The 26,473-nt window shown below is 32.8% G+C and overlaps 2 protein-coding genes across 10 annotated transcripts; both read left to right on the top strand.

Moving 5' to 3' along the window:
- Positions 1 to 307: 307 nt before the first annotated feature.
- Positions 308 to 3,930, top strand: LOC115988937. Its single transcript, XM_031112574.1, has 3 exons — positions 308 to 493; positions 2,831 to 2,980; positions 3,561 to 3,930. Exons 1-3 carry the CDS (start codon positions 476 to 478, stop codon positions 3,807 to 3,809), a joined length of 417 nt encoding a protein of 138 aa, XP_030968434.1. The 5' UTR covers positions 308 to 475; the 3' UTR covers positions 3,810 to 3,930.
- Positions 3,931 to 9,469: 5,539 nt separating this feature from the next.
- LOC115993055 (protein NUCLEAR FUSION DEFECTIVE 6, chloroplastic/mitochondrial) lies at positions 9,470 to 13,884 on the top strand. 9 transcript variants are annotated; one of them, XR_004092757.1, is made up of 4 exons: positions 9,470 to 9,737; positions 9,851 to 9,972; positions 12,333 to 12,404; positions 13,632 to 13,884. XR_004092757.1 is itself a non-coding variant. In XM_031117329.1 (4 exons), the coding sequence occupies exons 1-3, from the start codon at positions 9,580 to 9,582 to the stop codon at positions 12,350 to 12,352; spliced, it is 300 nt and encodes a 99-aa protein (XP_030973189.1). In that variant the 5' UTR covers positions 9,470 to 9,579; the 3' UTR covers positions 12,353 to 12,399; positions 13,632 to 13,884. The 9 variants fall into 9 exon arrangements, 6 of the variants coding, with proteins under 6 accessions (XP_030973189.1, XP_030973193.1, XP_030973188.1 ...); XR_004092758.1 differs by lacking the exon at positions 12,333 to 12,404 and adding an exon at positions 11,701 to 11,807; XR_004092756.1 differs by lacking the exon at positions 13,632 to 13,884 and adding an exon at positions 11,701 to 11,807 and having other exon boundaries at positions 12,333 to 12,627.
- The last annotated feature ends 12,589 nt before the right edge of the window (positions 13,885 to 26,473 follow it).

Below are 26,473 nucleotides of genomic sequence, written 5' to 3'. Positions count from 1 at the left end.
TAAACTTTTAATTGCAAAATAAAATAATAATTAAGAAATTTATTTATTAAATTATTGATGTGACACTAATCATATTAATCACATTAATTGTGATCACGCCGGAATGAAAAAGACCTTCATCCAAAATTATCATAATTCATTCATTGAGAGTTGTTGATGTGGTGCAGATTTCGGAATGAGTTGTGAAATATGGCGGTAAACCAACGGTTAAACTGTTGTTTTTATGTTTGAACAGTTGTAATTGTCAATTTCTAACAAAAAAACAAGGTTGTCTATGAATGAGTTGTAATATTTAAGGCTGAACACCCAAGTGGGACCCAAGCTCTTAAAAATTTGTCATAGTTAAGGAAGCTTATGAAATGGAAGACTCCTAATTCTTCACTGCACTGGTCTTTCTGAAACATTTTTCTTGCTCTTGCGGATCCTCTGTGATCATCAATACCACCCAGTTTCTTTTGTTGGCCATTGAGACTCCATGGTCACAGAGACAGAGGTAATGTTCATTACTGGAATTCTTTGATGTCAAGAACAAATACATTTGTGGTTTTCTTGAATTTCTTCTTGTGTTTTTACATTTGTTTTGGGTAATGAAAGATCAGTTTCTTCAAGGTTTGTAAAATTTTCTTTTCTGGGTATTACTATAAATATTTGGTTTTCAATGGTTGGATTGGAAGCTGAATCTTTGGGCCCCTGGTTTTTCTTTGTTGCTTTCACTCTTTTAAAGTTTTGACTGTTAGATTGTATTCCAAGTGAGTGGCTATCTAGCTCTGTAGTCTTTTTATCTGGCAGGGTTGCTACTTTCTAGTAATTTCCCTTTTGGTTGCTGATAGGTTTTTTTATTTATTTAATATCTTCTTTATGGAAAGGGTAATTGATCTATGCTTGTAATAATATTTTTGTTAGGATGTGCTTATGATTATAGATTCATAGTGTTTTGAAAATTTTGTCTGCTTAATAAATGTTTGGTGGAATCAAATGGTGAAATCCAAGAAGTTATAATAAATACATGTAGAAGAATGCCTCAATTTGTTGATGTTTATGTTTCATCAGATTTGAACGAGCAAGCTTAAAAAAAAAGAAAAACAAAGGAGGAACTTTTAATGATTGGAGAGCTCCTAGTGGAAATTGTAGTGGCAGACTTTATGCTAGGGTGCCTGCAACCCATATCTAGACGCAGCATATACGTGTTGCTTTTGTAGAATCTATGTGTATTGTAGAGGTAGTATTGCTTTTGTACCTCTACTGGCTCTACATATTAAAAGAAGTGGAAAAAATTATAGAACTGATTTGTGGTAAGTATTGTAGAGGTACTTATTAAAAGTAGTGGCCACAAAAAAGCAATTTGTCGGCAGTTTAACCTCTACAACTTTCTCTCTTTTCTATTTTCCTAAAATTTGATCTTTCTCATTGGTTGGTTTTCTACTTTTTGTACTTTTGCCACAACTTTGATATGGCAGACTAGAAGTGGTTGTTTATCACTTTCATATATAGATTCACAACTTTTTATCTAACACTCACAATCAGTCATATCATCGTTGTGTCAGAAGTTGTGATAGTAAGTTGTGTCGTCCACAAATTTCCTCCTTTTGTAATATATAATGTCTTCTCTATGTTGCTAATGATTCTTTCCACATAATGCTACCGTGTTATTTTATCATAATGCTTGCCTTCTTCCTGGTTTTTATTGCAACTTCACCAAGGCAATTTCATCTTTGCTTCATTTAGGTTAACATCAAAATAAAAATGAGAAAATTGTAGAGAGTGGTCAGAAGCATAGAGGAGAAAGAGATAGAAAAAGACAATGGTTACATGGTTGGGAATTATGGCCTACATCCACGGTGTAAAGCCCTAACGACTACATTTTCATTATATGATGAAATACATAATAAAGAAAACCCTAGTATGGTATATATAGATGTTACAAGGCCTATGGTTAGGTGTAGATGAGCTTTATTCAAACTTAGGCTAATAGGTGATACCACAATATATCCTTAACAATTTACAAGAACTAGTATTGCATTCTCAGGTTGTTGGAAGTTAATGTATGCATTAGCTAAATTGCATTCGCAAAAGGAGTAGAACTCTATGTGTCTTGGGACTTCTCTTCAAATTCCAGGACATAATGTAAGTAGCAGTGTGAGAGTATGATTTCAGCACCAACCACTTCCTAGCATCCATCTTGCAATATGCATGTCCTCATTCAAGATGCTGGCTTTGTTGTAACTTTTTCAGTCTTTTGAACGGAAAAATGGGGGGAGTAGGGATTGTCTCTCTTTTGTGGGGCTTATACATGCAGGAAATTTTGATTGGTGAACAAAAACGAACTAAGCTCTGGTGACAAAGGCTTGGCCATGAACATGTTTCTCTCTCTGGCCTGTGATTGAAGGACTTGTTAGCATTTTAAACATAATTGATTTGTGAATCAAATTGCTTTGATTTTTAATCACAAACGGAAGAAAAATAATTTCTTTCATGTTAACCCAGTATCAAAGATCAAGATTCCTATTTGACTACTCAAGTATTTCACGAATTATTTTCCATTTTAATTATCCAGTTGCCAGGAGAGCTGTGGGGCACTGATCTCCTTACTATGACATCATGGGCATGTATTTTAGACTTGAAATTTTTCTGTAAGTAAATAAAAAAAGCAGACCAAATCATAGAATGGAAGGCTTCATTTTATATTAATCAAACTCTAGAGAGTAATGATTCCAGTTTCTTTTTTCATTATCTGAACTGCTGATGTTTGTATTTACCAAAATTATGTCGACAATTGTTCTGTACTTCATGAATTCTGTGAAACAATGTATTAACTGATCACTCTTCTCAGGAACCGAGAGGATGGCCACTCGGGCTTGGGATTATGAACGTAAGACTTAGAGTAAGGGAGAGCTTACCGGCTGCTGCAGTACAGCCCTATTCTGTGCACATGCCATCAACCAGTTTCTCCTCATTCTCATCCTCCAACCTTGATACTGAGGTGACTCAAACTGACCTTATCCTTTTCATCTTCCTTTCACGTCATTTTTTCTTACATATGCTAGTGCACGGATGCTTGTTTTTGTAGCCAAATACTTGCTTGATACACATTGCTATCTAATTTGAATTCCTTTTGTCATAATTTCAGCTGTATATGGGTATATAGGAACTTGAAGAACATATACTTCCTGATAGCCATTTTTACATATAATTTTGTCTGAATTCTGTTCCAAACTTAATTAAGTTTTCTGTTAAAACTTATAAATGAATCTTCAGCCACCTGTTCACTAGAAGCTATTGAAAAGACAATTGTAGCATTTGACGAAAAAGAATTCTGTTTGATTCACTCATGAGGGGAATCTTACCTCTTCTATGGGAATGTCATTGCTAGAGCTGGGATTTGTTGCTTCCATATTAGTTCACATCTCATTAGAAATGCAAGTTAGGACTGCAAAAGCAATTAAACGTTTCTAATAAGAATATTTCCTCTTTTATATCTCACAAGAAGTAGTCATTATTTACACACAAGCTTCTCCCACCCTCTTACTAATAATGTATTGATCCACTGCGAGATGAACCAGTCCACAGCATCTTTCTTTCAAGACCGTAGCATGTCACTGGGCCGGCTAATTGGGATTAAACCAGGCGAAAGAGGAGGCTTCTACGTCCCAAACTCAATCCATCTTGAAGAGCAACAAAGGATATCTACAGGGGATGCACACTCTGATGCCTCAGGGAATGGAGTGGATATGTCACGGGCAATTTGCATACCACTAGTACTTGGTGCTCTAATAAAGATGAACCGAAGTAAGAGCAAGTCAAGAAAGTAATGCTTGATGGCAAGGCCACTTGTTTGTTTCTGATGTGCAAGAGGAATTATTTGTATTCAGAAGTGAATTACTCATTGTTACTCCATAAATTTTATCCTAATTGAATTCTGATTTTTTTTTTTTGAAAATTGAATTCTGAATTGAGAGCATTGTTTTCATTTTGGTTAGCAATATTATCAAAAACCCGCTGATCCGTTGCCAAATTGCTTGATCAAGGGATCATGACTCCATTTGGTAAGGCTATGTGCAAATCTTGCCTATAATTTTGTAAGTTCACTAACAATAAGTGATAAGTATGATCAAAGAAACATTTTCACAATATATGTGTGCTTAGTAATCTGACCGCACTTAACGTTTAGACTTTAGATTATTAACAGAGATAGGTCACAGATGACACAATCGATATTAAACAAAACCAAGCATTTTATTTTAGAGATAATTACAATATGCTGCTAACCTACAGCTTGAACCATTTTCCGCCCTAGACTCCCAAGCTTTTGGTACGTAAGGAGGTGCTGCTTCAGTCGTAGTATAATAAATTATTGAAGGCTTTTCACTGTATCAGTATTTGGACGTATTAGAAATTATCTTCTGACAGTCATTGTGCAGCACTGTTCACCTATCACTGTACAGTTTCTGTTCACATAGAATTTGGAATTATTAACAGTTACTGTGTGCCAAGAGAATAATAAGGACGGATGCTAAGAAAGAAACGTGCTGCAAGAACAGAATAACAGTACAATATATAAAAACTGATAATAAAAATCTATTTTGAAAAGATAAAAAACTTACTTGAATAATACTTGAAAAACTGATACTCAAATTCTTCAAAATAATCCAAGGATGATTCCTCTTATACAAGGATAATTTTTTTTAATACAAGAAAGGATTTTTTTGGGACTGATAGAGGATTGGAGAGGGGTTTTGATACAAAGGCTTCTATTAGCTTGCTATGAGCTTGCCTATTCTGACTTATACAAATGCTATAAATATAGGAATACAAAAGGGAAAAAACCAAAAGATGAACAGTAATTTCTTAATAATATAGTGAATAGTGAAAGTTAACAATTCTGCACAGTAGTGAATAGTGTCACACAGTAACTATTAATGATAGGGGTAATTTTGAGAAAGATATTATAGTCTTGTCCACATAAGATAAAACCGTTGGACTTAAAGAACTTGTCAACTTTACTATGCAAAAGACGACGACTCCACCCTCAAGCCGACGACTTTTTGTTGGACGACTAGACAGCCTTGACATGATGGGAAACTGACAGAAGGAAGCTTACGAGAGTGAAGGGGCTCTCGACGGTTCCAGCGTGGCTTTTTTCTTAGGCTCCACGAATAAGTACATAAGAAAATATCTTATACCCCACGATTAACCCAAATCGAGAGATTCCTTATAAGAAAAGGTTCTCGCAAAATACACGCATTAACAAGGATCTTCCCCACAAGGAAAGACCCTCTCTGCTAAGAAATGAATGTCAACTCCACTCTACTATAAAAACTCCAAAGCCCTCACAAACCAAGGTACGCATAATTTTCCCAAACTCTGGCACTCTGGAGTTATGAAAGTTTTCTAAGTTAACCTTCGGAGGGTCTGTGGCCAATACCACACTGATACTCTCCTAAGGTCTTCATGTTCTGTGTTCTGCAGGTGTTGTCTCGAGCATGTGAGGACCTTGTGACTTATTGACGATTTTCGGCATCATCAGTTAGTAATAATTCCAAATTTTCTGCGTGAATAATAATTACACAGTGACGGATGAACAATGTTGCATAGTGACTGTTAGAAGATTATTTCAAATACGTCCAAATACTGATACAATGATAAGTCTTCAATAATTTTTGATACTAGGACTAGAAAGTAAAAATTACAATAATACTCTACTATGGTATATAGATATACCCTAATAGAGTAAAACTTACATAGTTGTATTGACCTACGCAACACAAATTGTTTTTTATCTTTTACAAGGAAATTTGTTTTTTATTATAAGAAAGTTGTGTCCTAGCCTTTGACTAAACTATTCGATAAGATACTTCGAAAACTCCATGGACAGATCATGGGCCGCTTTACATAGAAGTTAGGGTATTCACAGGAACACCTTGACTTGCCTAAAAAATATTATACTCTAAAAAAATTATATATAATAATTATACCTTGTGCGAGACCGTGCCTTCGGCCTAAACCTTCAAAAATAAGGTTTTAACATAACCCACACAAATAGGGTGGAGTCAAGCTAGTGCCTCTCAAGAGACAATGGAAATTCTACTATTGTTATCATCCCTCATAGGGTAAGGGTTTTACAATGGAGTCAACACTTATTTTAATAGAGAAAATAAGAAACTAAAATAATTGAAAAAGTACATCATTGTTATTGATAATTTGAAATTAAATGTACATCTATTTGATAATAACTAAAAATTACATCACTTTGGTTCTAGATACAATCTAAAACAAAATATAACACTTTCATTCCTAGTTACAATCTAGAAAGAGAAGATTATAAGGATAAGTATTAATCCTTCTTTTAAGTTCGGAGGCTAGGTTATAGGATTGGGAATGTGTTGGGCACCCAACCTACATGGTGAAACCAGTTTTCTAGACTTTGGTGGCCAATGATTATATCATATCATCTAAGAGTTTATATCATCCAAGAACATGTGATTGCAAAGATATTGAAACAAATAAGAGCATGATGAAACCATATTCTAGGCATGCTTAGATTGAAATTGAAAGAGATGATGAATATATGAGTGATGTGTGACAAACCCTAATTTAAAAGTTTGAACATGTTATATGAAATTGAAAAACAATAATCCAAGAGCATGTGAACATGTTATTGAAAACCCCTAATTCATGGAAAGGCTATAAATATCCTAGATCTAACATGCTAACAAGCAAGAACATGTGAAAAACTATTCCTTATAGTGATAATGAAAAAGAAAGGCTTAGAAACCTTACTTGCATGCACTAGCACTCCAAGCAAGAAAGCTCTTCTAGAGGGGGTTTGTGAGTAGGAAGTTGGTAGCCTGAAACTAGAGGTCCAAAGTATCTCTTCTAGTGAATTGAGACCAAGAGGTCCATGACACCAAAGGCACATTCCTACTACTAACTCTAGAGAATAGGGATAGAGGGAGAGAGAAATCTCAATTTTCTAGGAAGCTCTTAGAATTTCTTGAGTTTCTGAGATACTTGATGTGTTTTTGAATTGTTGGTGTATTTATAATAGAAGTGGGGGAGTTAGAGATGAGTCTCTAGGCAATGTGGGATTCCTAGAAAAGTAGGTTTTGAAGAAAAAACGTAGGAAACGAGGTTAAAGTAATTGGGGAGCAAGTTGAACTAAAAGGGGAAGAAAATTTGGGGAATCTGATCCAAGTGCCGATTGGCACTTGGTCCCAAATCATCTGGATCTTTTCATTTTTTGTTTCGTTTGTTTTTGTTTTCAATTGAGATATGGTTCTTCTGAATTTTGACTTCCTTTTATGATTTTCTTGAATCTTAAGGTCAAAAAATTAATTAATTGAACTTTGGGTTAAATACTTTGACGTTGGATTAAATTAGATGCATGCAACCTTATCGTAGACTCTATTCTCAGCCAATAGGATCATGACACATCATTTAATTTAAATTGGACTAAAAATAGACCAATTAAAATTAGGAGATCATAATCACCTATGGTCGGGATTTAATTCATATAAGTGCACTTTATCGTTAAAATGTATTTCCTGAATTTCTTTTAATCTGGTTGTTCGATTAATACTCATGAACTGTTGTTTTGATAGTTATGACCTTAAGATTTATTTTATGAAATTATTTGGAGATTAAATGACCAAAATTACCGTCTTTCCCTAAAGACATGAGATGGTGATGATATGCAATGCAATGCAATGTAAGTGAGGTTAAATTGGAGTTAAAAAAATGGGGTGTCTACATACCAATTTTGTCTAGCTAAAAACAAATATTTAACACTCTGATTTAAGATCCCATGAATTTGGGTTCAACACCAATAAGTAATTAGTGTAATGCTAGGGACACAACAAAATGTAACATTCCTAAATTAGCATGCCAACTCACACAAGGGCCCACCACAATCTTTAATTTAATATCAATTTAATTTAAAAAAAAATGGAATATTAATTTAGGGATGTCGTAAAATTTTTGTGTCTCTAGTATCAATCACAAGAATAATCTTGGCCCACCAAATATAATCCTTAAACAAAAAAAAAAAAAAAAAAAAAAAAAAAAAAAAAAAACAACAACAACAACAACAACAAAAATTGGTCAAAATAACAACAAACATATCCCAAACAACAAAAAAATTAGGCCAAATAAGAACAAATGAACAAAATATTCAACAAAAGGTCATTCAAAAATAAAAACCTCTGATCATTCGAATTCATAACTCATTTAATCCATTACATAAAAAATAATTCATAATTTAATTTTTCCTTATAAAAATGGTACCAAGAGAGATAATGTGGCCATGAGTTCTCCTCAAAAGTGCTAGTAGCTCTGCTCTTCTTGGCAGCTTGGCAAGCAATCGCAACATGTATTTTACATTTCTCTTTGCCCTTGTCTCTCTCTCTCTCTCCATTTTTTTCTTATCTATTATTATTTTAGATTCTCCCTCACTTTATTACTCTCATATTCAACTTCTCTTTTTATTAAATTTTTTATAATTTAAGTTTTTTTAATGACTACCCTAGAAAAAATTCTTAGAGCCACCATTGGGATTGATAGTATGGTGGATGGAAATTAAGATATATGAGTTTATGACATATGCTTCAAGTCCATTAAACCTATCACCCAAGTGTATACAAAGGGACATAAGGAAAATTTATTTTATTATAATTATGTATTTGAATTCAAATGAGAACCTAGTATACTACACACATTGGTAGAAGTTTACTTTTATAGTGCAGTGGACACAATCCCAACTCATAATAGTATATCAAATACTAAAATACAAAAACTACCCCTAAGATTTGGACTAACGATAGATATTACCCAAACTTTTCAAAAATATATAATTTGCCCCAAAGCACAAACCGCACTTATGACAGTTTGAAAGCTTATTTTTAGCTTTTATTTACATTTTTTGAAACCTCAAATTTTCCCACATTTTCTTAACTTTTAAAAAATTTTCAAGATACAAGTATACTTTATCACACTTTTAACAAAAAATTTATAACAAAAAAGCTAAATTAGTTGTTCCTAAACGGACACTAATCCTTATTTTGCTCCATACTCAATATTTGATTCATCCATCTACTGTTCACTAAAACACTCCCTTTGCACAATCATAGTGAGACTAGATTGTGACAATTTAAGAGTCCGTTTAGTACATGTGTTTAAATATATGTTTTTAATTTTTAAACAACATTATACATATTTTTACACACTTTTTCACCTACACTTATTTTCAGAAAATACAAACAACGTTACTAGATCAATGTTACCAAATAGGCCTTAACTTACTGACAAATTTTTGAAAAAGATGAGCACAAACAATGTTATATGCATTTTGTGCTTACGTGTCAAATTGGATGAGTTTTGAAAAGTCTGTTTAGCAAGTAGTTTTGGTTTTGGAATTTTACTATTTTACCCTATATCAAAATTCCAATATGGCTCACCATTCTCGTACGAGCGTATACACACAAAAGACCTTGCTGAAACCTAAAACCCCGAAAAGAAATGCAAAACCCTTGAAACAAAAACGCAGCCACAAACCAAAACCAAAACCAAAACCCCAGAGGCAGAGCCATGTCATTCGCCGCCGCCAGAGCCGCCAAGTCCGTCCTTCGATCCACAGCGGCTCGAACCACAGTGGCATCGAGGCTCGCTGCAGGTCCCGGAGCCAGACCCGCAAGCTCACCATTTCGCATCCCCAAACAAAACTCCCTCTCCAACCGCATTTTCAGGTAACACTTCAAAACAAAAGCAAAAACAAAAACATTCTCAGTGAAATGAATGAATGAATGAATGAATGATTTTGATATTTGAACTAATGATGTTTTCATTTGTTGGGAAAAAGGTCGCCTGTGGAGCTGAGTTGCTGTGTGGAATCGATGCTTCCCTATCACACAGCCACTGCTTCTGCATTGCTTAATTCAATGCTCTCTGTCTCTCGCCGCAGCTATGGTTGGACTCCTGAAGGTAATTTCTCTTTTCATTTGATCTCCAGTAATTTATATTCATTTCTTTTTCAATTACATTATAGTATTGTTTTGTGGATTTGGAATTATTTGTTTGAATGAGCTGTTTGTTTGAATGTTTGTTTTGGTGGTAGGTAGGTGTGGTATTGCTTCTTTTACTCATTTTGTGTTGAATTATAAGCTGATTCTTTATCTGGGTCTTTGTTATTTTTTGTGATGTCGGAGTTCTTAGTTGTAAATTACCAATTTCAAAGTTTTTGTATAAGTTGTGACTTGTGACCCTGATAAGTTACATAATTAATGAGGGTAATTAAACTCGCACTTGCAATATGTATTGGCTTTGAGCTTGAATTCAGCTCTAATCCTTGAACTGACTTTTTCAGTTTCTGCATATTTCGAGTTTTCATATGTAGCTTCTCCTTTTGCTTCTCTTTAACCCCTCAATTATTATACGAAACAGTACTTCTTTTCAATATCTTGATTTGTAGATTCTTGAGGGAAGAAAGGAGGAGAAAGAAGACAGAGAGAATTTACTGTTTAATAAAGTTTATTGTCGTGGTGCAGACAGCTGAGCTTCAGAGGCTGCCGTCATACTCCTAAGTTGTCAAAGCGACACACTAAAATAGAAAAGACCTGGTTTTAGCTTTGTGGACTGTTTCGGGATTGTAAATTAGTGTTTTATTAGGTTTGCAGTACTTTATGGTTTGTGGATTCCACTGAAGCTTAATTTGGCAAAAATAATGCTCATTAAAAGGGTCTTAGTCCTTTGTGGTTGCTTTTCAGTATGAAATGTTTGTCTGTAGTCACTAATGTGAAATCAAGGATCTTTTATAGTCTTTACATTTGTACTTTTCACCTAATTTATTATGTTAATGTCTCATAAATTTGGAAAAAGATAATTTCAGAAAATCTATTCCTGAAAATATATTGTTTTAGTAAAATTCTTTTTAACATTTATGGGGTGATCAATTGAAGAGGAACCTTATGTTCAATATGTGAAGTATCTGCTACTCCATTATCAATTGAATGAGTGTTGGGGTCCTTGGTGATTACTACTAAGATTTGAAAGCCATATGTTCGTTGCGGGTATCAAGCTGCAAGTAACCAGTTGAATTTATTGATAACGTACATTATTTGATAAATTTAAAATTGGAAGGTTTATATTATGTATAGATAATATTATGAATGTTTGAGCACAAGTGGATCTGTAAGCAACCAAACTTCATAGCCTACATAATATATATGATTATTCAGGGTATGATATGGTCTTGGTAAAGATAAATAGCAAAGCAGTAAATGGTGGTAGGAAATATATATATAGTTTATCTTTTATGGATTGGTAAAGAAGGGGACTCTTCTTGTAGATTGTTTGGTCATGGCTATTACTGCCAATGTTCTGGGGAATTGCCAGTATACAAAATACAATATATCTGGGTGTTTTTTTTTTTTGCAATGACATATCCTATTTATGATGTGGGGAACTTTTATTATAACAGAGATGTGAATCCATATACATCTTGTATTTGTACTTTATTAGGGAGTGGGGTTGTCATGGGAGTGGTTTGCATTTCAAATACTTTGGATGGAGATTTTGGGTATGAAATTAAGTAATTTTTCTGTCTTATTAGTTTCCCAATTATTGGGTTTTTTTCTTTTTGATTTAGGTAATCCCATCTCTCTCTCTCTCTCTCTCTCAATGAAAGAATGCCTACTCTCTTTCCTTTTGTAGGGCAAGAGAAGACTAGATGAAGATCAAGCATCACATATGGATTGACTTGGATTTGTTTTTGTTGTCTACTTTGAAAGTATTGGTGAATGTTCTCTTCAGTAGATTTGGTGAGAAGACCGTCTTTTGAAAACTCATGTAGAAAAATGAGAGATTGAACACTATATATCATACTTTTTATTGATTTAAGAGAAGTAATAAAATTCTGTAGAATCCAACTTGATCTCCTAAAGCACTTAGTTCATTTCTCTCTTGAAAAGAGGAATTTTTTGTTGCTTCTGCATTTAAATAACATTTTGACCGTTAGGTGTTTATCTTTCATTCCCTTAAAGTCCTTCATGGATGGGGAAGGATCAAAATGCCCAAAACGTATGTATTATCTTGCAAAAATGATTGTTACACACAAAATTTGGTAGTCCATTTTAGTTTTGATTGCTTGTCTCAATGTGATTCTTGTCATTTTCATTACTTATTTGATGAGTCAAAAATTTGATTTTTTGGCTGATTTGAACAATAGAAACAATGAATGGAAATAGGAAGGTCTTTCCCATATTTAATCTAGTCTGAATGATTTATTTCATTGATAATATTGCCAAAATAGTTGAGGATCATACTGATTTGTTGTATTCACTCAGATTGCAATGATGATGTATGATGAATGTCAGAGGGTTCGAGCGGAGTTTTATGTACATGCACTCTAAGGCAAGGTGGTGAAATAAAGCTTTTTTAGTAGGATTTCTAGATGCTTCTTGCCTGTTTACAAAGGCAGCCAAAGTGGTGAAGGAAAATTTTAATTGTTCCAAGTAGGAATTAACTGAAGTTATAGATGGGTATTTATTGAATGTTGTTTCAACATTTAAATATAAAGAAGTTAAATCTGTAGTTGGGTATGATGAATTGGTGATGATGATAACAATGTTCCCTCATCAAGTAATTTCTTCATCCTTATAATTGCTCATCAAACTGAAAGCACTATTCTTTTGGTTTCAGATTTGTAGTTGATTTTTTCATATACTTCAGGGTCTGAAGAATACTTCTCTGCTAATGATAATAATCAGGTAGCTTTGCTAGAAAGATAAGTGAACGCATTGGATTTACCTTTGCTAACCAATAAACCAATTAAAGTTTTAATCAAAAACTTGAAGATCCAAAATAGTGTAACATGTAGAATTCAGCAACAGACGCAGTTACAGACCGCCTGTATATGCAAATTTGATATTGGCAGTTAAGAGTCGTGATATGGCAAGTATAGTAGACAAAGAAGAGTGTGTCTTAAGGTAGTGAGAAAAACCTTGTGAATGCTAACATTAATATTTTAGACAACTTTATGAGTTCAAATCAATATATTAAAATGTCTTATCTTCCATTTAAGCTTAGTTATTTTTGCAGTGTGAAATGTACTTTGTACAAATTATCCTTCCTCAATTGTTGTTGCCATGAATTGGTCACTTCTAGTAGCAAATTTCTTAGATAAATATTATAGTAGAATGTGATATCTAATGAAATTTGGAATGGGGATGTGATATTCGTTTCCACCTTTTCCTTATCTCTAATCCACTATTCTGGACCAAGATGGTTAATTTTGCTCTTTCAGCTGCCGCCACCTTCGGTTTCTAAGTTCCTACATCATTTCTTCTTGACTTTAGCTGCTTCTTTGTTAGGGCTGTGACAGTTGCTAATTGACTTTCATCTTAGGGCTTGCCACTTTGCCACTATTTCTATTTAGTTTGTCTAAAATTTTTGTCTCTGGATATTAAAAATGCCAAAGTATGAAAATTAGTATACTATTCTTATATTGTTAATCATCTTCTTCTTTTCTTTTTCTTTTTTTTAAATCTTTTCATTTTTCTAATTTTGGTTGCAACTTTTTGGGTAAGATACATACAAACATTTGTTCTACCCTTAATTAGTATTTTCTTGTTCTTGTGTTGTAGATGGATGATTGTTGTTGGGGTGCAGTACATTGATCATAATATCCATGGATTTCAATGGACTTTGTAAGACTTGCTTGAGGCATTATTCTCCTAGACCAGATTTGAAAATCAAAGCATTAAAAGTTGTTCTACATGCACTCAGAAGTAGGTATCATAATGAGATTAGATTGTTTTCTATTTTCCAAATACTAAAGTACAGTGTTAGATGAACTCTTTTATGTGAGTTATGGATGATCCTCATCTTCCTTGGAAATGTTTGTGTTGCTTCACACGCTTTATAGAATAGGTAGCAGTGATTCAGGATAGCTAGTTGCATATGATGATCTTATATAGATGAGGTGGCATGTAGGGCTGAGTTTCATTGGATGCAGAATATGGTCACAAATCAAACCTGAAACCATTAAAAATTGGCAGTTTGGTTAGCTAGTGCTGCATGGCAGGTTTGCATGGATATACTTTAGGCAGCCTACAATGCTTTAGTACTGTGATGATTCAAATCTAAAGATTTTCAAGGCTGCTTTGTGTCATGTGCTAGTCCTCTCCCCTTTTACAAGTGGTGGAGAGGATTTTAATCCAAGTATTTCCATTCAAAAAATGGGATCATGGCATTGAGCCACAAGGTTATTGGCATCTATGTGATTGTTGAAATAAAGGCATCTAGTGTGCAATCCCAAGCCCTTGGAAATAATTTGTCATTTTGTACAATGCCATCTTTTGGGGTTTCAAATTAAGGTAAATTGTGTACTTGTGGCTTGTTTTGTGTATGACAAGTTTGGTATTGTGTTAAGCATTGTGTGGTCCTTTGGTGTGGCAGATTGTTGGGTAAATCATTTAAATTCTTTTGGTCATCATTCTGAACCCACTAGTGTCATTGGTTTGGAAAAATTTGGAAACTAAAACAAATTGGACAAATGCATAAACTCTGGTCAAAATCAAAGTACAATTTTCCGTTAAGTGGGATGAAAATATCCAGAACTTCAGCATTATGATAAAGTAAGAACGGCTATTTTTAAAAGAACTAAAAATACTCAAGCATTGCCAAGAATATAAACAAACGCCTAATTTGGATCTGACTGGATCTTAGATTACTTGTAAATCTAAATTCCGGGAGCAGTGTTGAAGGCTAGAGTGGAGTGCAGACTGAGGGTGAACTTAAGACATAATTTATGGGTGTTCAATAGTCCTGGTGGCTTTAATCAGGAGCCTGTTTTATGCTTTACAATATGGCCTGCTTTGGGAGCTAAACAGCTGAGAACTTATGGTTCAGTGCTGGTGCTGACTGCTGAGGCTAATTCATTTTTGGTTGCCCATTGCAATGCCATGGGATGTAACTAGGGGTGTTCACGGTGTGGTGCAACGTGGTTTTAGGCCATTTTTAGTATCTCACTTTACGGTGCGGTTTGGCTTTAATCAAGAGCCTGTTTTATGCTTTACAATATGGCCTGCTTTGGGAGCTAAACAGCTGAGAACTTATGGTTCAGTGCTGGTGCTGACTGCTGAGGCTAATTCATTTTTGGTTGCCCATTGCAATGCCATGGGATGTAACTAGGGGTGTTCACGGTGTGGTGCAACGTGGTTTTAGGCCATTTTTAGTATCTCACTTTACGGTGCGGTTTAGCTAAAACCATAACTGCACCGCACTTTATTTTTACGGTCACATATGCAGTGCAATGTGGTGCAATGCGGTTTAGAGTTTAGCCAAAGCCATAACTGCACTGCACTTCATTTTTGCGTTCACATGTGTGGTGCGGTGTATAAGATGCGGTTTGAACGGCTTGAGATGTAACAATATTTGGTCAGTCTGAACCATGTTGTGGCAAAAGAAGCTCAGGGGAATAGCAATTAACAACAATGCCTTTATCAAACAATACTGTTTAGCTATGAGCCTATGGGCCGCATCAATCTAGAGTTCTGTTCATCACAAGAAAAAAAAAATACTACTTCAGCATCCATTACAAAGAAAAAAAAGAGAGAAGAGGGTATTGTCTATCGAGCTATGTAAGAGTAATCACTGACTAGCAATAGAACAATGTTTATTTCTTCAAGTATTTTGCATGTGTGTAGTACTTAGTATGATATGTGCTTGCATGTCCTTAGGGTGGCTGGAAAGTAATATAGGGACATAGGATACTTTAATTGGTGAATGTTGTCATTGATATTACCTTGTGTGAGAAAAACATCAGAAACGCCAGATTGGATTTTATCATTTTTAAGGAAGAAAGAGTTGGTTTTATTGACTCTTCTTTGCATGCATTTAAAATTTTCAACTTGGTGATAGTTAATGCATCAGTGTGCATGAGTAAGAAAGCAATCCAATAAGTATTGAGAAATATGAAGCAAAAATGTCTGGTTCGTAGCAAAGTGTATAATGCTTTGAGTATTAATAAAACATCTTTTATTGAGAACTCCTTCACATATTCTATTTGAGTGTGATGAGATTTATTACAAAATATTTGATAAGACACTTTCTTTCATAGTGTTGAATTTATTATTCCAACAAATTCTTCCGCAGCAAAAAAATCTCAGGAGCATATGGAACCACCCTCTCTCACAAGAGTGAATCCTACAAGCATGAAACACACCCCTACATGAAAGAGTGGTTACATATACCCGTTACACCATATATCCTCTCTAATATAACACATCATAAGCTTTCAGCTTCTTTAGAAACTCACGTGCCAGGTTATATAATAATAATGACATACCATTAGAAGGCTTGATAGGGTGGGATTCTGTCCATTGTGCTAGGTACATCAATTTTGTTGCCCACATTTTGCCCAGCTTTAACAAGGCTAGAATAAGCCGTTCTGCTTAGAGCTCAAGTTGGAGAAGTAATGAAGCTCTCTATTCTACCGTTCAATCCGAGAATTGAAATGTTTTTAATCATACATCTTTTAATCTTATTGCCCTCAAGAGACAGACTGTGTGCTGAACTAGAAATGATAACAGAATGCATAGGTAATTAGAAGTTCCAATTGTTAGAATAATGTGGCCCAACATGATATTTTATGATGTCTCTATTATCAATAAATAATTAATCAAAATTTCTTGTGAAATTATGCAATATTTTCATGATGTAAAATATTAGTATATTGAAATAGGTCTACTTGATTTAGTAAACTAAAATTATGAATGCATTCATTATAGTACTTGACTTGACCATATCCATCATAATGTAACCTACTCTTATAGGCACATTGTTGGACCATGATAGAAAGATGGTGCAACTTAAAAAATTGCTCAAACTATGAAAGACATTAAGGTTAGTCCTTCAATGGTTAGTGCAGAATAATCTTGACAGTCCTTCCATAATGAGATTCATGCATGTTGAGCGTTAGTCGTAATAAATCCATTGTTTCATTGCTAGTAACTTGACAATAATAATGTGCATGCATACCTCCAATCTACCAATTTTAATTAAAAATTTCACTATTTATTTTTATATATATACATATATATTTTAAACAAATGTAAATGGCAAAATTGCAAACTTGACCTCCTAATTAGAGGTGTTGTCAAATTACAATAGGGATGACAATTTAAACCTGCATCCGTCCCATTTATATTTTAACAATCAAATTTTTTTTTAAAAAAAGGTTTCTTAAGACATACATATGTGCTTTTAGCCTTCTAACTTTAAATTTATGATGTTTTTGTATATTGTATAATTGAATTTATACTTTTATGTTTTAATATTTACATTGTTTATATTTTCTAATTTTTGTATTGCTATGTTTGAATTGTTTTTGTATTTCATATTAGTTGAATTGTTGTATTGTTATGCTTGAGAATGTATTGGAAATTTAGAGCTTTAAAAAAAAAAAGTTTAATGAGTTTTAATTTAATGCATTCAAAATAAACTTATAATAAATTATATATAAAAATTCTGAGTGTGGCAGGATGGGTACTAGTGGGCATCCGTAGGTTTTTGCTAGAACAGGATGATGAAAGACACCTACCCCGAAGATGAAGTGGGGTTTGGGTTGGGGGAATAGGAAACCTGCTCTATTGTCATTCCTAATTTATAGTGATTTTGGATATGAATGATAGATGAATCCATACATTAGTATGGAGTTACAAAAGTAATAACATATTACTGAACTTCTTCATTAATGAATCTGATTGACTTATTAATGAAGTTGTTCATTAAGAATGTAAATATTTGTTACATGAATTTTTATTACGATAGGGAGGATTTTATGGTTGGTCATGTCTTTTTTTAATATTATAAATATTGTCAAGGCCACACTTGCAAGTGCTGTGAGGAAAGAAAAGAAAGCTCTTTGTTAATCATGACCAGCTGGGGAGAACATCTTGATTTCTTGTGAGGTTCTTGAATAATATAACCTAGTAAGAAATTTCTCAGATCTTATTGTTGATTTTTGTTAAATATGCATATAATATAATTGTTAATTGATAGATGTATTATATTTGTTTCTCTTGAGTTACTTCTAAGTAAAATTCCATCACCAATAAGTGGATATATATTGTATATCATCTTACTTATTTCTTCAATTAGGGAGAAAGAAAATTACAAAACCAGTTGATTTGAAAAACTAAAATTCATCATTAGTCTAGAAAAATAACTCATGATAAAGACAATAATGGTCCGTTTGGATTGAGGGGGAGGGAAGGAGAGTAGAGTAGAATAGGTCCAAAATTAGCCTATTTTTAGCCAACACTACTCTACTCCCCTCCACTCCTCCTTCAATCCAAAAGGGCTCTAAAGACTTTTACTAGACATGCTCAAAATATCATTTTTTCCCCCTCCCCTTATTACTCTTATACCCAATGCTCATTTAACCAAAGTATATTCAAGATATATATTCCCAAATATATAGATAAGCAAACCTCGATCTTTAATAGAAGTTCTTTTACTTTCTCAAAAAAAAAAAAAAGTTTTTATTAAAAAAAAAAAAAATTCTAAAAACAATATAAGTGAACCGTTCACCTCAAAAGGATGGAAGCCATCACAATTGTACGATTCCTTTCTTTCTTGAACAATGGCAAATGGTTTGTTTGTTGTCAATAAGAAGGGAGCCGGCGCCTTTCAAAGCACTTTCTAGTGTGCGCTTTAGAAAGATTGCAGCTAGCGCGCTTTACTAATAACACAGAAAGGGCTTTTCTCGCTCGTTTAGTAAAGTTAAGTTTTTGGCCTTATCTTGCAGGTGACGACAACGTCGAATTGGCGGCGGAGAAAAACTTGGCATTCAGGCAAGCCGCCTGGTGGTGTGGTACGTATCGATTTGGTATCAGACCAAAATTATCCATGCATGTGATCGTTTGTTTGTTCGTGGCAAAAATCTCTCGCTTGTGATCAATTTCGTTTATTCAAACAATCTGGTTTTTGCTTCTACAACAAGAACATTCTTCATTGCCATCAAAACCTCATCACTAGATTCACTACCATCGAAATCCCATTCGGTCACCATCAAGGCTTTTCAACTTTATACCAAACATTACTTTTCAGTACATTTTCATAAATTACTTAATTGCTTTTCTAAGTGTAATCAAATAATCTAACGACCTAAGAACTCAAATGATTGATAAGAATTGGTATTTCTTATTGAGAACTTAAATAGTTAAATAATGGATATGAATTGGTATTTCTTACGATCATCAAAATTTTCATTTCTTGTTTTTCTTTTTTCAATGTTAAGAAAAGTTAGATTAAGAGATTACATCTTTTAATGGTAATTATACTTTTACTCAATTTTGGTTTGTAAGTAAAATAATCTATGAAAATAAGCTTATTTAAACCTAACCTTAAAAAAGTTATATTTGAGTTTAGACAAACCAAATATTGTTTCAGGATAAGTATATAGACTCGTTTGTGGAAAAATGTTGATTTAATCATAAAGAACACAAACAAATACTATAAATACGAACAATAATAGAACATGTACTCAATACAACGAATAGAAATCTGTAAAATAAATAGAATTACTCAAAAACCCTATATGCAAAGAACGAATAATGCAAATTTTGATCAATACTTGTGTTTGACATAGTCTCCTTAAAACTAATTTCACCCCCTCACAATCGGTACTTTGAGACTCTTAAACTTCTATCTCACATGATACAATGATTACAACAAACAGACAGAAGCAAAAACAATCTAATTTTACAGTGAATAAAACTTTGTTTCTTTCTCTTGCTTTGACTATGAATGTGAAATGCAAAACTTAAAGAGAAAAAAAGGGTATGGAATAAGCGAGGGACTCACTATTAATTTATAATGGTGCCATTAACTATTTAAAATTTTAAAATGTCTAATTTTTTTCCCATTCAAGATCCATGACTTTTACCACTTTAAACCATGTTTAAGTGAACATTGAATAGTCTTAGACAAGTGATCATATAATGTTAATTTTTCCATGAAAGAGAACACATTCCAATTCAAACTCACCTCAAAGAACATGAGGGCCCCACTTTTATTTTCGCTCAAAAATAGCCACCTAAGAACTTTCTAAAAATTTATTTCATAAAAAGAAAAAAAAATGTGTCAATGATGATTTTTGTGTGTATGAAAAATGGTTGTTTATTTTAATTTATTTATTTTGATAATATTGGGATGAGGAAAGCAATGAAAATTCGTTGTAAATTATTGTTATTTTTATTGCTATTGTTATTGTCAACAATGAAAACAATGAGAATGAAAAAGAATAATAATCAAAAACTATTTTTTGCTATCATTGTCGGTCACATATCATCATAATAACTAACTAGAAATATACCATTGTTTTTCATAAACACAAAAATCCTCTCTTGACACATTATTTTCCACAAAGGATTCTATGCCCTTGTTGTTGTTGTTATTATTATTATGTACCTTTCACATTATTATATATATTAAAAAAAAAAAAAACTAATTTTTTTTAGAGAGTTGTGTCTTAGAAATTACATGAGGTAATTGAAAACTTCTTTGATGCAAACTCACATAAAATAAAAGAGAGAGCTGTGAGCACAATGGTTCTCATTCCTATTTTTCAAATTATTATAGAAAAAATTTAAAGAGTTGTGTTTTAGAGATTACATGCATTGTAAAAGTAAACTTCTTGAATTTAGACTCACATAAAACAAATGAGAGGGCGGTATATAGAGTGTTATTAGTCCTGTCAGTTCTACAAATATAGTGATAACAGTGCTACTACTTTATATGTAGAGATCCTACCTGCAATTTATAATATAGTAAAAGAAATATATAAAATTTTTATGATTCCCATAATCTGTTGGATGACTCGGGTCAATTGAACGACGCTACCAACAGATAAATCATTTGTCGCCTTTTTATTTTTCATTGCACCTTTAAGTATATTCAAAAAAAGAAAAATGGAAAAAGAAAAGTCCGCCCAACACCTCATCACCTTTTCTTCTTGCAAAAAGGCCTTTAGTTCATTTCTATGACACATTATTTTCCAAACAAAATTTAAGAAAATTTATATTTGAGTCAACACAACTAGAGTATTACTTTAGTATAAGGGCATAAAATTCTTTGTGGAAAATAATGTGTTAAAGTGGTCTTTCTTATATGTTGAAAAATAATTGTACATTTCAAGTTAGATATTATGATGATGATGATGTTGGGACCGCGATGACAACAAAATATAGTTGTTATTGTTATTGTTATGGTTATTGTTATTATCATTGTCGTGACGGTTGTTGTTGTTTTGATGTGGAAAATATTAGTCATTTTTGTTGTTATAAGAACGTAACTTTCCAATTATGGTAGAAAAGAAAACTAAATTTTTATTAAAAAGTATTGTATCTTATTTCTCTGTAATTTATGTATAATTATTTATGGCAGGTGACCATCGAAGCTCTTATTAGCATACAAAAAATTAAGAGTAAACTACATATTTGGTTCTTAACCTTTATGTCATTCGTCAATTTGATCCCTGACCTTTCATACGTATCAATTTGATTCCTAACCTTTTAGTATTGTGTATAAAAGGTCCCTACTATTAAGTGATAAATGAAAAATAATAACTTGACTAATGGTTAAAATAAAATAATATTTTATGCCACATATATTGCCAACTTACACAAAAAAAAGTTAGGTTAATTTTCAGGATTGAAATTATCTTTTTCATTCATTTCATTTTGCTTTGCTTTCTTGGGAATCAAACAGGGGTTAAAAACCCAGAATTGAAAGCTCAACTTCCTTCTTCTTTTGCCATTATTTTCCTAGCAACCAAAAATGAAAAACAACTTTGAAGTTCAGGATGCGTCTAACACAACCCACCTTGTTTATATTTGAATATGGAGGAGGAAAGGAAGAGAAATGAGCTTCGGGAGCAAGAAGATGAAAGATTAGAATGACGAGTTGCTGAATGCATTGGAGGCTATGGTGGAGGAGGAGAGTAGGAATGTCCAACAGGAGGTTTTAGGTCTAGATCGTGGGTCTGCCATGACATGTGCCTTGCCATCACTGACAAAGAAGACAAAGGATTTGAATTGGGATGATAGCATTGGTTATTTCATCAAGAACGCAATTTGGCAATGGTAAAAAAAATATAGAGGGAGAACGATTTGGAGTAATGTGTAAATATGCTTTAGTTCAGATTGATTCTTTGTGATACTGTTAGTCGTAGTTTTGATGAAGCTAGATTTGCTTCTTTGCAAAGATCTAGACCCGCTTTGTTAGATCATTTGGGTTTCACTTCTTCCAAAAGATTGCCTTAATTAGTTTTAATAGTAATATTTTTTTAAGGGTTTAGTTATCACTGGAGTGGGGATGAAAAGAGAGGCTTCTTGAGCTTCATAGTTGGTTTTTTCTTGTTTGGTTGCAAGGAAAATAAGGGAAGAAAACGAAGTTGAGCTTTCAATTCTGGGTTTTTAACCCCTATTTGGTTCCCGAGAAAACAAAGAAAAATGAAATAGATGAGAAAGATAATTTCAATTAAGAAAAATAATTTCAATTCAGAAAAATTAAGCTTAACCTTTTTTTTTTTTTTTTTTAAAGTATGTTGACATGGCAATACATGTGGCATAAAAATATTATTTTATTTTGACTGTTAGCCACATTATTATTTTTCATCCATCACTTAACGGTAAAGACCTTTTTTACTCAATTATGAAATATTAGCGACCAAATTGACACATTTGAAAGGTCAGGGACCAAATTGATAAATGACGTAAATGTTAAGGACTAAATACGTAGTTTATCCAAAAATTAAATAAAAAAAAGGTTCCAAAAAAAGATTATCCAAAATCTAAAAGTAAAATTTAAGGAAAAAAAGACAAAGCTCTTAAGAAGTTTAAAAACATCAACTTCCAGTAGCTGTATTAACAACACGTTGAAACAAAATACAAAATCATAACAAACCATCATTTCATAAATCTAGAGCCAAAATGACAAACATAAATTTGTGATATAAAACGAGCTTTACTATAATGATAATTTTTACTTATTGACTTTTCAAATAGGACAAAACTTAGGTACAGTACCTTAGGTGCTATTCATTTGGTTCTTTTTTTAAGATTCAGCCATATGACTACTTAACTAAAAAATATACTTCCTTCCTATAAGAAAAAATCCATCTGGCAAAATTTTAAAATGGAAACCTAAAAAACAGTACCTAAATACTGTACCTAAGTATTGTTCTTCCAAATAATATTATACTAATCCTAATAGATGTTAAACACATTTAAAGGAAATACTTTGCATAAGATTTGTATACCAAGCCCAATTGAACCCAACTGTAACAAAAAATATATATACCTTTTATATTTCTCTCTCTAAAGGAAAATATACCATTTAATCCAAAGCTAAATGGGAAAAAAATCAACTAGCTTTTACGCTACATAAGGATTAAATATTATTAGCTTGTAACTTCATTCATATATGCATCTGATATATTTACAAATGGTTTTAAATAGGAATCTCCTTTTATTTTAATGAGAGACTGTCACATTATTCATTAACTAATAAAAGGTAGTGATTAAAACTCACTACCACTTGCCATTGTATATCTATACTATTATTTAAGGGGTTTTCCCTGTTTTGATCGGATTTTTTTTTTGTTCCAAAATACCCCTACACCCTTAGGTTTAAATAGAGACAAAATTAAAGGATAGTCTGGTAAAAATACATGTCTAACTTGTACTAAAACATTGCCAACAAAAATAGGAACACTCTTCCACTAACCCACTTCTTCAAAGTAACTATACGTTTATTGTTTTTTTTTTTTTTTTTAAATAGAAAAAATATGTTAAACAACCCATGATACTGTTATTTTTTACTTAAAAAAAACACCCCATGTTTATCCAAAAACAAAACTAAATATATATAAAATAAAAAAATAAAAAAAAAAACCCCTAAACTACATAGATGTAAGGGTTTGTTTTGAATCCTAAGACAAAAGGTAATGGATTAAGGTCCAAAGAGCCTGATACAATGAATTTGTAGAGAGTAGGCTAAAAACTGGGCTCCAATGAAGTGGTCAACGCTCACAATGGGCCAAAGATGGTCAAAAAGCAAGGAAAAGCAATGGAGAAACAAGAGTGGTGCAGAGAAATTCTTCCTCGACAATGTTCGAGGAGAATAGTCCTTCAATATATATGTTCTCCTAGACTTTATACCATTACAATTCTAAACGCTATAGTGTTTTTTCTTTACAAATTCTCAGATGATCCTCTTGTAAAGAGATTTTTCTTCTTTATATTACCTTCCTTTGCTCTATCTCAGCCCTCCACGTGTAGATCAGATGGCTGATTCCTTTCCTTGTCCCATTAGCACCTTCTTGAAGTCCTTAGAGATAGCTGTAAGGTTGGATGCAACTGTTCAGGTATCACCTCCACATAAATATGGCTAGAGAGTTAGTTACAGAGCATTTAATGCGGTAACAGCAGCTTTCCCTCAGATATTTCTCACTTTCTTCTTTCCTTATCCCTTCCTGATGCTTATCCCTACTAGCAGAATCACCCAAAATATTGTCCTTGATGTCAGGCCAACCCTTTTGACCTCTGTCCAGTTAAGCCAATGTGAAATTTGTCCTCGGACATACTTCCTGGAACCTTAAAACTAAACCCCTTTGCCCGTCCACTATCTTGAACTCCCACACTAGTGTCTAACTGTCCTCGGACAGGGCCCCTGGCCCAATACACCCTTCTAGGCCTAACATCCCTACAATAAATATATACACTTTTTTTTTTTTTTTGATAAGTAGATACATTTTTAACTCTCACTAAAACATTGCCTACAAAACATGACCACTCTCCTGATGGTTTTCAAATTTCTCTTCTATTTTTTTTGTAAAGGTTAATAATTTTTGTCCATTATAATATGAAATTACTACATTTTTCAATTACAGAAATACCTAGGGGTGTGATAAGTGTTCTGCGTTTTGGATGAAATAATTTACTCATCACACTCCTAGGTTTTTTAGTAATTGAAAAAGATAGTAATCTCAAATTATAATAGATTCAAATTATTAATTTTTACAAAAAAGAAAAAGAAAAAAAAAAAAAGAAGAGCCTCTGGGCACGCTTTGAAATTTTGTCTGTCTCCACCATGATTTGAGATGCTTTGAAATTCCTTTCAAAAATTCCAACGTTCATTTGGTTTTGTCAATTCGTCCATCTTTTATTTTATTTTTTATTTATTTTATTTTATTAATTTATATGTTGATATATGAAAGGATCAATATTGGGCTGGTAGTTCGAATTTGGCTGGTGGCATGATTTACGTTCTCTTAAGGTTTAATCTAAATTTCAATGCGGTGAAAATTCAAGGAAATTTGTAAATTTATATTGCATTTCCAAATAGAATTGGGCCAGTCAATGTTTGGATTTTAAATTTGAATCCTAAAAATCAATTTGGAAAATGTAGAGGCTTTAATGAGATGACTAAAGATAAAATATTTCCATTGAAATTAAACTTTTAAATTCAAATTTAAGTTGACATTTCTATTGGAAAATTTTTGAATAAGTGATTGAATATTTTCTCAAATAAGTTAGGTCATTAATGTCAAGGGATTTCCTTTTAAGGTTTAATTCAAATTTGAATTTGATATAAAAGGTACAAAAGGTGTTTGGTTCTTAAGGTTTCGTTTGAGAGTTCACAAGGGAATGGAATGGAATGACCATAAGGGAATGAAAATGAATGAAATGGAATGGATTTAAGTAAGAGAAAGGAATGGAAAAAAAAAAAAAAAATGAATAGAATGGAATTAAGTAACATTGATTGGATGTTTTAAAATAAAGGAATGGAAATGAATGAAATGTAAGTAATCTTATTTGGGAATAACATAGAGGGAATGAAATAGAATCATTTTATGACAATACTATTAGACCTCTATTTTAAAATAAAGGGTTGAATATATAGGGGTATTTTGGAAGTTTTAGTAAAAAATTCATTAAATCTAATTTCATTCCCTCCCATTCCTCCCGATTTTCGGATGGAATGAAAATTTGAGATTTTAAGAGAATAGAGATAAATGAGTGTTTCCTCTTACCCATTTCATTCATTCCTACTTAAACTCCTAAATAAGGAAATGGGCTTTCCATTCTCTCCATTAAAACTCCCAAACAAGGGAAGGGGAGAATATTCTAAAATTATTCTTTTCATTTCTTTCCATTCCATTCCATTCTCTCCTCCCAAACAAGGGCTAAATAAAAAGATTTAATCAAGGTTTTAAATTGGAAAAGGAAATAAGAGGGAAATCTCTAATAGAAAATTGAAAAAATTATAACTTACTCACTTGTGATTTAGCCAAAACTTAAGTTAGCTACTTGTGGATTGAAATTTTGTACTTTACTCACATGGGGTATGCTCTGTAAGGATTTGTAACCCGCCTCCACACTTTGCCATTATAAACACAACAAAACTAAAGAAAACG

The sequence above is a fragment of the Quercus lobata genome, chromosome 5, assembly GCF_001633185.2.
Source record: "Quercus lobata isolate SW786 chromosome 5, ValleyOak3.0 Primary Assembly, whole genome shotgun sequence".
Classification (NCBI taxonomy): domain Eukaryota; kingdom Viridiplantae; phylum Streptophyta; class Magnoliopsida; order Fagales; family Fagaceae; genus Quercus; species Quercus lobata.
The sequence above is the reverse complement of the archived record's forward strand: the minus strand, read 5'-3'. Positions and strand labels throughout refer to the sequence as shown.